The sequence below is a fragment of the Saccostrea cucullata genome, unplaced genomic scaffold, assembly GCF_032062105.1.
Source record: "Saccostrea cucullata isolate Sc308-1 unplaced genomic scaffold, CSIRO_AGI_Scuc_v1 ctg8520, whole genome shotgun sequence".
Lineage (NCBI taxonomy): Eukaryota > Metazoa > Mollusca > Bivalvia > Ostreida > Ostreidae > Saccostrea > Saccostrea cuccullata.
The window spans coordinates 1-15591 of NW_026926230.1; the positions used below are offsets into that span (position 1 = coordinate 1).

At 36.1% G+C, this 15591-nt stretch overlaps 1 protein-coding gene and 1 long non-coding RNA gene across 3 annotated transcripts; one reads left to right on the forward strand and one right to left on the reverse strand.

The window, feature by feature from the left end:
* Positions 1 to 103: 103 nt before the first annotated feature.
* LOC134271178 (rootletin-like) lies at positions 104 to 14401 on the forward strand (the record flags this gene model as incomplete). Its single annotated transcript, XM_062753426.1, has 3 exons — positions 104 to 269; positions 8929 to 9141; positions 14300 to 14401. Coding segments are annotated over 3 exons (481 nt in total), but the record flags the coding sequence as incomplete, so codon positions are not given.
* On the reverse strand, positions 5349 to 6591 carry LOC134271179 (uncharacterized). 2 transcript variants are annotated; one of them, XR_009992972.1, is made up of 3 exons: positions 6533 to 6591; positions 5982 to 6046; positions 5349 to 5524 (listed from the first exon to the last, which is right to left on the reverse strand). It is a non-coding gene; the product is annotated as an uncharacterized LOC134271179 (long non-coding RNA). The 2 variants fall into 2 exon arrangements; XR_009992973.1 differs by having other exon boundaries at positions 6504 to 6573.
* Positions 14402 to 15591: the final 1190 nt, after the last annotated feature.

Here is a 15591-nt window from a genome sequence, read left to right on the forward strand (position 1 = left end):
ATAAATAAATGAAATCTAGAAAGAAATTTACCATGCTAAGGGTGAACATGTTTCATTATGATTGACCATGTTTTTGCATGTATTTATTGATTTTGTATTCCAGGAGTGCCAGTTTGGCCCATGTGAACGCTATGCTCAGAGAGCAGCTAGACCAGGCCACCGCTGCTAATCAGTCCTTGACCTCTGACATCCACAAGCTGACCCAGGATTGGCAGGCTGCCAGGGAGGAGCTGGACATCAAAGAGAGGGAATGGTGTGAAGAGGAACAGGTTAGCGTTAACACGTCAACGAGGTTGTGAAATATTTGTGCTTTGAGAACCCCCCCCCCCCACTCTCTACATATGTGTATAATTATTTGTAAACATTATTTGTACATGATTTCTCTTACAGCAATTATATTTGAACTGTAAACATTACCAAGTGTACTATAAAACGATGTTTGGTACTTCCTATTACTTCATGTTTGGTAAATCCTACACTTTCATGTTTGGTAAATGACCAAGTTTACCACGGAGGAAATATGGACTGATACGTAAAATTATAGACTCTTATGATTGAAACAGTATTTATTATGAATGTTTATTTCATTTAACTTACAGTTCAGGTTGTAAAATGATCGTAAATACCGTTTTTCATGTGTGTCGATCACGTTGTTTTCTTTTTGGTCATGGCGATTCGGAAGATTCTAATTTACAAGGGGGGTTTAGGTTATTGTACTTCGTCCTCGAACGTCATTATTTTATAATTGTTAACTTATACGCAACTTGTATTGTACATTTTTATGCAACTTACCTTCATTGTTTATTACTTTGTATTTGTTTTACGATTCGGCGTCACATCGTTCGTATTTTTCATGGTTTGTCCCACTTCGGCGATGTTGTTAGTATCGTCTGCCATTTTGGTCTATACTTTCCTTTTTGGTTAGGTAAAGCGCACTGCGCATGTCCGGTAGTTTACCCTATATAAGCGTCGCCACGGACGCTGAGGTTTCAGTTTGACTCTGCAGAACGTCTGCGCAACAACTTTCATAGAAATTGTACGTAAATACTCATATAACTAACGGTTGGGGAGTTTTTACTATAGATTATATTGACCAAATAGATTTATTAAGGAATTTAACAGTCTCTACGAAGTTTTTAATTACCATTGTTTACATTTGACCAAATTGATTCATTACGGAAGATCAACAGTCATCATTTTACCAAATCATAATAACGTTACCAAATCATAATAGCATGATCAAATCATAATATGTGACGTCCAATCTGACCAAATGTATTACATCACCATTGTTTATTTGGTTATCCAGTCATCTGTATTACAGTTATTCCTTCATTAAATCATTGCTGAAACTTTAATTATCTTATGTTGTGCTCTTGTTTGCCTCTGCAATGCAATATTTTACTGACCAACACAGGGATTTATCTTACCAAATCAACCAGGATTACTAATTAACAAATTACCAGGAAATACCATATATATATTGGTTACAATGAAATATATCTCCTTAATTGGAGGTTTGATCAATTATAAAAAGCCTCATACCTCGGGCACGTTACAGAAATTTGGTGGCAGCGGTGGGATGAAAATCCTTGATCATTTCATTACCAGAGAATCCTTTGATTACACTATTTTGATGTCATATGTTTTTTTGACATGGAAACAACAGAAGATGATGACCAAATGATGTTACTTAATAAATTCTGTGTTGGTTAGTCAGGGGCAGGTGAGGGCACAGCAGTCTTAGCGGACGTTCTTCAGACTCAACTCCCAGATGGCCAAAGTAATGAAACAAGTCTGGTTAAAAAAAAAATTTGATGCCACTCCTAATGGAGAAGTACCATTTATTGATTTAATGTAAAATATAACACATTTGAGAGAAATGAGCAATCTGAATCTACACAGTGTTCCAGAACATTGATGTCTGGAGTCTGTACAAATTATAGTAATTCTTTGTAGGAATGCCTGAAGAGCATTCATTTTGAGGTCAGATCAGCGAGCTGAGTACTACGTTGGTGGAAAGGGTGAACATTTTGGAAAACATAATTGGTACTAAAGGGCCACGGAGATGCGATTCCGTATGGAATTCACTTGTATCGTTTTCTGACGACCAGGGCCCACCGTCAGTTAACAATAGGATACTCTCGGGTGGTCTGGGTACTACTAATAGACGTGCCCGTTCATACGAACTTGGGACTACTGATAATTTAGTTGAGGTTGCTTCCTTTGGTCCTGACATTTCATTATGTCAGATGAAATCATGTTTTTCTCATAGGCCTAAGTTCAATACTGTCATAAATGGTCAGGTATGTTCGGAGAAGAATAATTATTCTAGGATCCCATCAGGTGAGACGGCAGGTAAGTCCGCTCAAGAGTCCTGCATGGATAAGCCGCCTATGGAAGGCGTATGTTCACATTCGGCCATGGACGCATGGTCATGGTCCACCCAACCTGCAGCCCAGGGAATGGCTCAGTCTCCATCTCACAGCCCTCAGGGTCGAGCGCGTACTGCTGAGTGTGTTGGTGAGATGATTGCTAAGGATCTGATGAAATCTGCAACATTTGAAGAGAAGAGCAGTTGGAGAGATTATTTATACCTTCAATTTCAATTTAGAATTGTATTATATTATAACTTAATGATGGGAACAACAAAGTTAAAGCGATTCAGCTTGCAACAAGTTTATGGGGGCACCACAAGTGCTCATGGTCATTGTTACTGAATATATATATATATACAAAAGATTTATAACTATATAGTTCAAACTCTATCATAGAGGTTCAAATACAAAACTTTGTACAGAGCACAAATAAAGAATTGATTGAGAAAAAGAGATGTCAATATCTCACTGACCTCTATAATGAATTAAAAAGTTGGTTAGATTTGCTTATCCAGATGCATCCTCTGAAGTCCGAGAACAGTTGGCTCGTGACTGTTTTATTGATTCACTGAATAAATATGAAATTGAATGGACTGTCCAAGGTAAATCAAGATTTGTTGAAGATGCTGTCCAACTCGCTCTTGAATTTGAAGCCTTCCAAAATAGTAGGAAGCACATAATATTTCAGAAACATGGAAGGGTAGGAATGCAAGTGGTGCATGTTGCTACCCCACTTTCAAGGGATGACAAGCTGCGTCATTCTTCTCTCAAAAAGCTGAAAATATACAAAATGACAAATCAAAAATCAAGTTCAATATTTAAATTTGAGACAATGGTGAAAAACTGATGTGGCATCAAATATCATTTTATCAAAGATTGAAAAAAGCAACAGACTGAAAAAAAAATCATTACGGAGGTCATCTGGTATTTAAAAAAAAAGAAAAAGAAAAATGGAAAAAGAAAAAAAAAAAAGTTTTTTGGTCATCTGACTGCAGATATGCAATTTCAGTATAAAAATTGCCTTGTTACCTCCCTTATTTAAGGATACCCATTTCTGGATGAGAATAATTTCATTTTGAAAATACATATGCCAGTGCAATTGGCATATTGAAGCATTTTTGTTACAAACATGTGGAAAGTTAAAGAGATAATGTCATTGCTTATTTAAGCAAGTCACTATGTGTAGTGAAATAAACTACATGTACTGTGTTATCAAAAGAGCATTACTTGGAATAAATGAGTCAGTCAAAAATTTTGACCATTTACCTAAATGGCAAAAAGTTTCTCATTCGCACTGACTATGATGCACTGAGATTGGTCCTTAAATACAAAAACCCAGATTGGGAAGGTCAAGAGGCTACAAATTTTATCAACACATGATTTCTATATTCATCATAGAGTAGATTCCCAGCATGGAAATGCTGATGGGTTGTAAAGTCGTGCATATGCTGAGTGCACACATTGTGTTAAAAAGAAAATAAACTATGGTCATGAAGAAAAACTTCAAAGCATCGCAGTCAGGATGATCAGATTTACACCTACAACTGGTCAGAATTTTCAAGAATCTGATATTTTTGTTTTGTAGATAATCAAGATTTACTTTAATTGTTATAATATTTGATTTGGAAGTTCAGCAAAAGAAGTACAGATTGAGTGTAAGAATTATATACTTGGAAGAGGAAAAATATTCCAAGACCAGGGTGGGAGGATATTTCTCAAGAAAGTTTACAAATCAAGTCTTACTGGTCCCAGTGGGACATACTTGTTATTCAAGACAATATTTTGTACAGAAAATGGTTTAATGCTAAAACCAATATGTCACATAACAAATGATTTTACCTGAAAAATATATACCTCAGGTCCTAACGATGTTGCATAGTGACCCTACAGATGGACACTTAGGAGTGAACAGAACTTTAACCTAAGTCAGACAGAGGTTTTACTGGGTTGGAAACAAAACAATTTTGTCTAGAATGTCAACCCTGTCCATCAAGCAATCCACCAACCCATATTCCGAAGGCTCCAATGAAAAAATATATTGTTGGTGCTCCGCTGAAAAGGGTTGCTCTGGATATTGTAGGTCCATTGAACAGAACTCCTAGAGGAAAGTCATATATATTAGTCATTGTCAACTATTTTAATAGATGGACTGAGGCTTTTGCAATTCCAAATATTGAAGCAAAAGCAGTTAGCAAGAGTATTTCTCGGTGAGTTTATTTATAGATTTGGTATTCATCGTCAAGTACATACTGACCAAGGCACACAATTTTAAATTGTTTCAAGAGATGTGAAATTCTCATAATTGATAAAACAATAGCAGCATCCCTTCACCCTGAGAGTGACTGGTCTATCGAACATCTGAACAGGACACTCACAGCTATACTTACAATATATATGTCAATTATTTGGAAAGACTGGGATATAATACTTACCATTTGTATAACTACTGGCATACAGATCTTCAATTTAAGAGAGCATAGACACCAGTTCAAGTTTAATGATGCTGAGCAGGGAACCAGAACTGCCTGTGGATTGTTCATTTGGTTGTCCACCTACAACAGATTTAAAATTTCATTATTCAACATTTACAATAATTGAAAATGCTTAAAGCTAATTACAGACAGATACGTCGATTCATTATGATCATAATGCAAAACAAGTTTCCTTCAAGACAGAGCCATTGGCTTTGTAATAAAAAGCAAAAGATTGGCATCTACCCAAAATTTACTAAAACATTGGAGTGACATCATACCATCAGCTTAAAAAAAAATCAACTTAGTGACCTAGAGTACAGGATACAGTACAACATGATAGCGATTAAGCAGTACACCTCAATCTTCTCAAAGAGTTTTATGGAAAACTGTAAAATTTTCTACGAACATTCAGAATTATCATGAATTAACAATAGTCAACTGACTGATTGGACATCACATATGATTATATTACTTTTACCAGACCTGTTTACCTTTCTGTGAGTGCACTTAAGAATATACCGCACTAATCCATGGTTGTTTGAAAAAGTTTGATACAAGTCCACATGCAGTTTGATCAGCCCAGGAAGGATAAATGCAAACCAAGACTCCTGCCTGCATGCCATAATGTTCTAGCTGTCAAGTGACACTTTACCCTACATCTTGGGTAACCACCTACAATTAGAGATCACATAATTATGAACAGTATTAAAACAGATCATCAACTCCTTGTTACAGGCATTCCAGATATATTAACCTGATTAATAGACTAATTTGATTTGATCGCCAGAGATGTCAATCAGACGCGGCAACCGCCAATTTATACTCTAACTTGTGGAAGTTAAGGGAAACAGGAATTCTGTGTGATGCGAAACTTTTTTCTTTCATGATGATGATGCTGATTTATGGACTGTGAGACTATATGGAATAGGTATAAAGACTTTAATATTAATAAGGGTATTAGTTAGAATTATAAGCAACTTTGAGTATGCTTTGGGAAGGGGATGGATTTTTGAAAATATTTATTTTATTGATAGAAATGATGACCATTTTTGTAATGGATCATGTTTTAGTTCCAATATTTTATGATATATGTATACAAATATAACTGTGTGATAATTCATACAATTACCTTTGACTGTATCTTAAATTCATCTGAGTGGGTCATCACTGCAAACATTACTGATTCTGTGTCTTCTGTGTAAAAAGAAAAATTGTATTATTTCATGTTATAAATCTATATTCAATAATTGATATTTCATTATATTAATTGTTTATTATACCATAGCATACAAATATTACTTGTTTTAACATTTTTGTTCGAGGACGAACAATTTTTCAAAGGAGGGGATAATGTGAAATATTTGTGCTTTGAGACCCCCCCCCCACTCTCTACATATGTGTATAATTATTTGTAAACATTATTTGTACATGATTTCTCTTACAGCAATTATATTTGAACTGTAAACATTACCAAGTGTACTATAAAACGATGTTTGGTACTTCCTATTATTTCATGTTTGGTAAATCCTACACTTTCATGTTTGGTAAATGACCAAGTTTACCACGGAGGAAATATGGACTGATACGTAAAATTATAGACTCTTATGATTGAAACAGTATTTATTATGAATGTTTATTTCATTAAACTTACAGTTCAGGTTGTAAAATGATCGTAAATACCGTTTTTCATGTGTGTCTGTCGATCACGTTGTTTTCTTTTTGGTCATGGCGATTCGGAAGATTCTAATTTACAACACAGGTGCTTGAGGACAGGACACCCCCCCCCCTTCGATATACACCCCTGGGCTTTTTCGATTTTTTTCTCATAAAAAAATCTTTCATTGCCATATTTGTGATAAGATCTATACCAGCAAATCGAAAAATTACCTAAAACAAACGTTCTATTAAATCTACCCTACATTCTCTATATAAAATTTATGTAATAGTAAGATCATACGAAGAGAAATTTTCGTCATTAAGAATTGGCGGAGCGAAGCCCATTCTTCGTGACGAAGATTTCTCTTCATATGATCTTACTGACTTAGAACAGAACCTCAGCCAATCAAATGCATGGATTAAAAATAAACTCCTCCCACGTCTGTGTCATATATAAGGCTCAACTTTACCACTCGTTGTACATATCGAGCACGCAATCAATATCGAACACACGCGGTTTCAGAATGGACTCCCAACCCATTCAGGTTAGCACGGGATTATATGAAATACCTCAAATTGATTTACTGGGGAAATGGTATGGTGAAGATTTTAAATTTACTGAACTAATGAATACCATAGGCGTCGGAAGCAAATTGAAAGTAGAGAGGGGGGGACTAAACCAACAAAAAAACCAAAACCCTAATTTTCAATGCCTATATTTTATGTATATATTTGCAATAAAAGTAGGGGGCTAAGCCCCACCCCACCCCACCCCCGGTTCTGACGCTTATGAATACCCATGTAACAAGAATCGTAATATCTACATTTTTGAAAAACGATTGTGTTAAGATGACAAGGCCATAGTCAGCAGGAGTGTGTATGGCTGTCTAATATCAAATAAAATTTGATGAAAATTGTGATTAAATCTGTTTTCAAAGACAAGGTTCGTCTCTGATATACATGGCCATGGTTGTATTTTCTGTATGTACCGAAATGTGAAAAAAATGATATTCAAAAAGGCGACAAAAGATTACAGTGGGAAAAAAATGTAGCAAGGCCTAGAAAGTTTAGATATCACGATTGTAAACAGCACGTGGGTTTTGAATAGTTTCTTTTTGTGTGCTGAACAAAGACCAATGAAGACACACCCATATAACTGTCAAGTGAACCAATCAGACACCGTTGAATTTTTCAGAAATAGAAGAATTCTTCACCATGAAGAATCAATTCTTCGAGAGAAATGGAAGCATTTGATTGGCTGAATAAGTAGGTTATGTTCTAAATATAGAGAGGGTAGATATTTTTATAAAATGTAAGTTTAAGCAAATTTACTGAATTGATAGGATAGATTATATCACAAATGTGTCATCCATATATAATTTATGTGAAAAAAGTCTAACAGGCCCGGGGGTCTATACTGGGGGGGGGGGTCCTGTCCTCAAGCACCTGTGATTTACAAGGGGGGTTTAGGTTATTGTACTTCGTCCTCGAACGTCATTATTTTATAATTGTTAACTTATACGCAACTTGTATTGTACATTTTTATGCAACTTACCTTCATTGTTTATTACTTTGTATTTGTTTTACGATTCGGCGTCACATCGTTCGTATTTTTCATGGTTTGTCCCACTTCGGCGATGTTGTTAGTATCGTCTGCCATTTTGGTCTATACTTTCCTTTTTGGTTAGGTAAAGCGCACTGCGCATGTCCGGTAGTTTACCCTATATAAGCGTCGCCACGGACGCTGAGGTTTCAGTTTGACTCTGCAGAACGTCTGCGCAACAACTTTCATAGAAATTGTACGTAAATACTCATATAACTAACGGTTGGGGAGTTTTTACTATAGATTATATTGACCAAATAGATTTATTAAGGAATTTAACAGTCTCTACGAAGTTTTACCATTGTTTACATTTGACCAAATTGATTCATTACGGAAGATCAACAGTCATCATTTTACCAAATCATAATAACGTTACCAAATCATAATAGCATGACCAAATCATAATATGTGACGTCCAATCTGACCAAATGTATTACATCACCATTGTTTATTTGGTTATCCAGTCATCTGTATTACAGTTATTCCTTCATTAAATTATTGCTGAAACTTTAATTATCTTATGTTGTGCTCTTGTTTGCCTCTGCAATGCAATATTTTACTGACCAACACAGGGATTTATCTTACCAAATCAACCAGGATTACTAATTAACAAATTACCAGGAAATACCATATATATTGGTTACAATAAAATATATCTCCTTAATTGGAGGTTTGATCAATTATAAAAAGCCTCATACCTCGGGCACGTTACACAGGTCATTAATGGATCTCTTGTATTTCTTAAATAAAGACTTTGTAGATAAAAAAAAATATGCTTTTTTTTATCTGAAATGTATATGCTATGGGTTTTTTTCAGTCCTACAATGAATACTTCAGTGCAGAGCATGGTCGACTTCTGGCTCTGTGGCGACAAGTCGTGGCCTTCCGTCGAGCTTTTGGAGATCTCAAGACGGCAACGGAGCGCGATTTGTCCCACGTGAGGAATGACGTGACCCGTGCTTCCAGAAGTATGCACTCCGCCTGTCTGAATCTGGCTGCCAACCAGAGAAACACAGAAACTCAGTCCCAGGTAAAGATCAATTATCTAACTTTTCTATCTTATTTTTATTAGTGACCACTTATAGGTAAAAGATTGATTAAAGTAGATCAATTTATTTACAAATTGCTTAAAACTTACTTTCATGCAAGTTATAAAAGTTGATTGTTTCATATTATAGTGAGTTGTAGGGACATAAAAAGTTTCTTCATGATTGTGTTATCTTGACAATATAAAGATAATTAAAATCTTTTTACAAGGTATCAGCGATGAGACAGAGCAGCCCTAGAGAACCAGCTATATTGGGTCTAATTAGCGCTTCGTCACATAAAACGTCGTATAAAACAGTGATGTAGCATCGTTTTTGAAATGGGGGAGGGGGGGGCAGCAAGTGAAAAAATATTTTTAATTACCTGAAAAAAAGTTGACATGCAAAAGAAAAAAAGGAAAGAACAAGATTCACTTTCGCCTTATTTGGCCCTGTGAATTTCTGAAAAACTAAACTGCATAGTTTTAGTTGACAATGCATCGAAATATCACTTAATTAGATCTTTGGTGACTGCGTATCTATCAAAAATGACGTTATATTCTGGCTAGTCAATGCATTATGACGTCACGAAATGCGGCAATTTTGTCATATTCACAAAAATCGGCCAATTTTTAAAGCCATTTAATATAGAGCACAACCTCTGATCTAAAATATGCAACTAGGAAATGATAGAACTGTTTCTGAGGATTCAAAGACATGCTTTATTTTTTAGATTAGAAAGTGCGCTCATATAAATTATTATTTTTCTTCACTGAAAGCACTCAATTATACCTGTTTACCTAAAAATTTAAGAACATTGCAATTTCATAAAGCCAGTTCTCCAAGACCTGGACTTTTAGGAGAAAATTTTGAATAGGACATGAAAGCATTAAGTCTCTATTTTATTTTAATGCTTCAAATGGAAAATCAAGTGTTGATTAATCAATTGGAACATCTACATTGCCATTTTATGCATAAAGTGAACCGACCTCTTTCCAAAACACGAAAATCCTATTTCGTTGGGGGGGGGGGGGGACTTTTTTTCATATTGAGAAATGGTGTGCAATTTATTCATATAAAATACATGGCTACTGTCTTGAAATATAAACGCGAGGGTAAGAAAACGTGATAGAGGGCGAGGCTTGCCGAGCCCTCTTACGTTTTCGACCCGAGCCCAAATATCGCTTATATTTCAAGACAGTTATCATGTATTTTGTTTATCCTGCAACAAAATTTTACATTTGAACGTCCAAAACAAGCTATTTCCGACAGATTTAGGCACATCTCTGCAGTTGAAACTATGACGCCATGGCGTAAACATTGCAGTATACGTGACGTCACAATGCTTTTAGAACGTCGGAATACATGCACGAGGCTTTATTAGGGCAGTGACCGGATAAAGCTTTGGTTTATTAGGTTACCTTTATTAGGTCAATGCAAGGGATAGTTGCAGGATAAATGAGGTTATATGTCTCTGTTTAATATCAACATTATTGTTATTTCCGGTAAAAGATATAAAGAAAAACCAAAAATTCGCCGGACAAACTTTATCCCAAATAGTTAATTTATAAAAATTTGCAATTTTTGTAAGTTTTTTAATATATGGAATCTACCAACATTATAGCTCCAATATGGCGAATATATAAATGAGCAGAATAAACACCATTTCTCCACATGTTCAACAAAAACATCTTTCAATATTAATTTTTCTACATATAATTACTACGAGGGCCGTTCAAAAATTACGCGGACTTGTTGCACAGAAAAAATATTTGACGACATAATCGGGCAAAATGTCACACAGAATATAAAAGAATCCTTACTTATATGGTCTTCAAAATTTCATATCAAAATGTTGTAAATTGGTATCAATTTTGATTGATTTTTCAGGACATATCATTAAGTCATGGAGCAGCAAAATCTTGGACGTCACAGGCCTTATAAAAATATGTTATTGAGCTTTCATTTTCTCAACATTTTCCCAAGAGTACCTGTACAGTTTGAGTTACCTTATCTACTCAACATCCAAACAGCATTTCTTGTCAAGCTTAAAATCTATTAAACAAGTAAAGAATATTTTTTTAACCCAAAACTGCAGGTATTTATGAGATATAGTGTGATATTGGTGACTCTCAATCACGTTCTTTACAGTCCGGATAAAGTTTCCGTCGATAATCTTCTTCCCGTCCTCCCGTATAGCCTTTTTTCAGAGGTCCAACGGTCTAAAACTTCAATTTGCTTTTTGTGGACGAATGTCACGAATACCCTAGTTATGTTCCCCAAACGGAGTTTGGGAACATATTGTTTTTACTCGGTTTCTTATTATTATTATTATTATTATTATTATTATTATTCTTTTTTTTCTTCTTTGTTCTCCGGTACTTTTTTGTCCGCGAGTGTTCTCAGAAACTGTTCACCCAACTGAGCTAAAACCTTTTTAGGGTTAATAGGTGTGTAGTGTAGGTGTGCAACACGAAGGTTATTTTGCGCGCATACGCATGCACGTGCGGGCGCGTGAAATGACGGATATACTTTATATAGCCATAACTTTAACATTTTTTGATGAAATATTTTAAAACTCATTTAATAAGGATATATTAATAGTGTAGATAATGTGACACTGTCAAATTAGCACGAACTCACGCGCATGCACGTGCGCTTCGCTTTGATTGGCTGCAACAAAAATCTCAATATCTTTTCTGTTTTTTGACGAAATGCTATGAAATTTAAAATATAGGCATACTTTAGGAAGTACTACAATATGATATATAACAATTGTCATGTAAACACGCGCATGCACCTGTGCTGCAATCTGATTGGCTTAAACTTTAAATGGCTATAACTCCCTTGTTTTTCAACGAAACAGTATGGGATTTAGAACATAGACAAACATAATGGACTCCCACAAGGAGGTATGGTCGTGCATGCACGTGTGCTTTGCTCTGATTCGCTGAAACAAAAATCGCAATATCTTTTTTTAATTTTTGATGAAATGCTTTAAAATTTTAAACATAATCATGCATTAGGATGTCCTACAATATGATATATAACAGTTGTCGTGAAAACATGCGCATACACGTGCGCTGCAATCTGATTGGCTTAAACTTAAAATGGCTATAACTTCCTCGTTTTTCAACCAAACAGGATGGGATTTAGAACATAGACAAACATAACAGACTCCTACAAGAAGATACAGTCGACATGCACATGCATGCACGTGTGTGCACGTGAAATGAGTAAAATTACAAATACACTAGACTAAAACGTATTTTTTAATACTTTTGGATAAAACGCTGTAATTTCTAGTATATAAATAGTGTACACAAGATGATATGGTCATTACGTACATGCATTCAAACGCCCATGCGTGCAATGCATAAATTTGAATATACTGAATATACTTCTGGGAAAACCTTGTTATAGTCTAAAAGGCATAGAGTTCGTCTTATTTAATGAAGCTTACAGGGAATAAGGCACCAAAAGGGAGTTGAGGAGCGTTTGGGGAACATCTGTAACGGTTCCCGTTACAATTAGCCCTAGTTTACTACATGTTTTATTGTGCATATTTTGGATCTATTTTGGCGATATCTCGAGCATTACACATAATTTAACAAAAGTGTGGTGCGCCGTCAATTCAGAAAGACGTCATTTTTACACTCCTTTTCACGGGAATCGCATCAGAGAAAAATCATTATATTTCTGTTAGTACTTCAAATATTACGTCAGAAATCTAAATGCATAATGAAAGAACAATTTAAAGATACATTTGAGAAAATTGTCGAAAATATCGCGAATTATAGAAGATTAATGGGTTAAATTTTGGATTCCGCATACTTTTGCTTCAAAATTTTTGTCGTGCTCCGTACCTCTCCATCAGCGATATCAACATACCGATAATTTTAGTAGAATTTTTTTTAATTACAGAAAGTTTGCCCAAAATTTATTTGAATCTTTAAGGTACATATTTCTGTGAAATTTCATAACTATATGACGTCTGTAAGAGTAAATAATAGCACAGTCCGCGTAATTTTTGAACGGTCCTCGTACATTACCGTTATATCTCTTTACTTTATCCACAATTGGAGGGGGGGGGGGGGCAACCAGCCTTTCAATTAACATTTTAATAGTAAAGGTTATGCTTGAGAAAAGCATCCCCCCCGGTTGCTAAGTGCTTGTAAAACGTATATTTATGAGTTGTGAATTATTCTGAATTTATCAAAATGTATTATACAACTACAACACATTGAAAAATAGGTAACGAAGATGTGAAAATATGCGAATTATTCGTGATATGATTTAAAATGAAGGTGTTGGCGTTTGCTACGATAAAAGTCAGACCGCTATTTTTGGAAACGGGGAAAAACGCGCAAGTAATTTATATCTGCTAATTTGCTCTAATATATTGGAAAATACAGAAATGAATTAAAAAGGTTTGTGTTCGGAGACATAAAATTACTTGGATGTTGTCGATATTTTAGCAGGAATACTGATTAACTTAAGGGTCCTCCACACCATGTGACTTGTGACGTATATAGAGAAAAAATGCTTTTGCTTCCGGTTTTGTGTAGTTTGTGTATTGACGAATTACCTGGAACCACCTGTAAGAGAGTCTTTCAAACGCTTTAGAGATAAAGGTTTTGACAAGGGAAAAGTATGCAGTACACTGAGAGCGACACCCTAATCATAAACAAAGAACACATGGCATGGACACGGAGTGACCGATACAAAAAGATGTCCGTATTTTCTATAAAAGAAAGACCTGTCAAACGACTAGATTTATGTTACATAATAATTCGTAAAACAACAGGTGCCGGTATGACGAGAAACTTTATTTTAGGTTATAATAATCAGCAGTTAAAGGTTGATATTGAAACGGAAGTTGATTTTCATCGTTTAGTTTTGGTTAATTTTCAAACACCACAAATTATTAATTTAAGTAGTTTGAAACTGCCAACGTACTGGGACTGCACTGGAATAATACAGATCGTATTAGAGTGCATTTGAGACTTGTCATATGACGAAATAGACAAACCTTGGCTCGTTTTTTCTCAAACATTGTTGTAAGGCCTGAACAAGGCAGATAGTTGCGGCGAGTAGACAGTTAAAAGTTTAGTGATAACCAAAAGTGTAAGACCTGAATAAGGCAGTCACTTGAATATACAGAGAGATGGCAAACCACAGATAAAGGTGGTGGAAGTGCCAAGAGGCAGTACTTTTGAAGTGACAGTACCAAGAAGAAATTTGCTTGCGGGAGATACCCGTTGATCACAGTTAGTGGTTGTCCAATCAAGAAGAAACCGATTATGTAGTATTATTGTTTTATAATTGTATGTATTTGATTTCGTCAACAAAAATCTGAGTTAACAGGTTAACGAACCTGCATGAGTGTAACGCCTGATGATACAAGACATATCACCAAACACCAAGCTCGGCCGCGTTGCACGTTACATTATTTGGTGGCAAGCGTTGGGATTTTGTTGACTATGGATTCACATAAGAAGGTGTCAGAAACTATAGGGCGGATGGAGACGCTCTTAGAAAGGATGAGAACGCCAACCAGCGATGGTGGTCAGACAAATGCAGCAAGCCAAGTGCCTGATAAACAACCGGTCGGTTTGTCAGGAGATGTGTCATTTGACGAGTACGGCGCACGGCCTAGAGTTAGATTTCCAGTTGAAAGCAAAGCAAGCTACACACCACGTGCTAGGGTTGACGACGTTGTGACGGGGCATATATTTGACACGCCAAAACCACAGAGGCAGTCAAGAGGGACAGACAATACCAAGACAGGCCATATAATCAAGCCAGCCACGTCTGACGGAACCAGTTCCTGGCTTGACTACAAATGGCATTTTGAGGATTGCGCTGTTGTAAATGGCTGGACAGAGTATGAAAAAGGTCTATACTTAGCTGTATCTCTGCGTGGCTAAGCGCAGTCAGTGTTAGGTGACTTGCCAAGCGATACTGGTCAGCCGATAAGACACTGGTCAGCTTCCTTGAGGAGAGGTTCTCCCCTCAAAACCAAACAGATCTGTATCGTGTTCAGCTAAAAGAACGAAGACAAAGAGCATCTGAGTCAATACCAGAGTTATTAGACGACTAATCTGGCCTACGCATTAGCACCTGTTGAAGTTCGAGAAACTCTGGCCAAAGATGCATTCATAAATGCCTTGGTAGATTGAGAGATGAGGATCCGCATCAAACAATCTCGTCCTCAAAACCTGAATGAACCCAACCGGCTAGTCGTTGAACTCGATTGATTGACTGTATACTGTTTATCGTCCCTCTCCAGAATATTTCACTGATATGGAGACGTCACCATTGCCGGTGAAGGGCTGCAAATTTAGGTCTATGCTCGGCACTTACGGCCTTTGAGCAGGGAGGGATCTTTATCGTGCCACACCTGCAGTGACACGGGGCCTCGGTTTATACGGTCTCATCCGAAGGACTGCCCC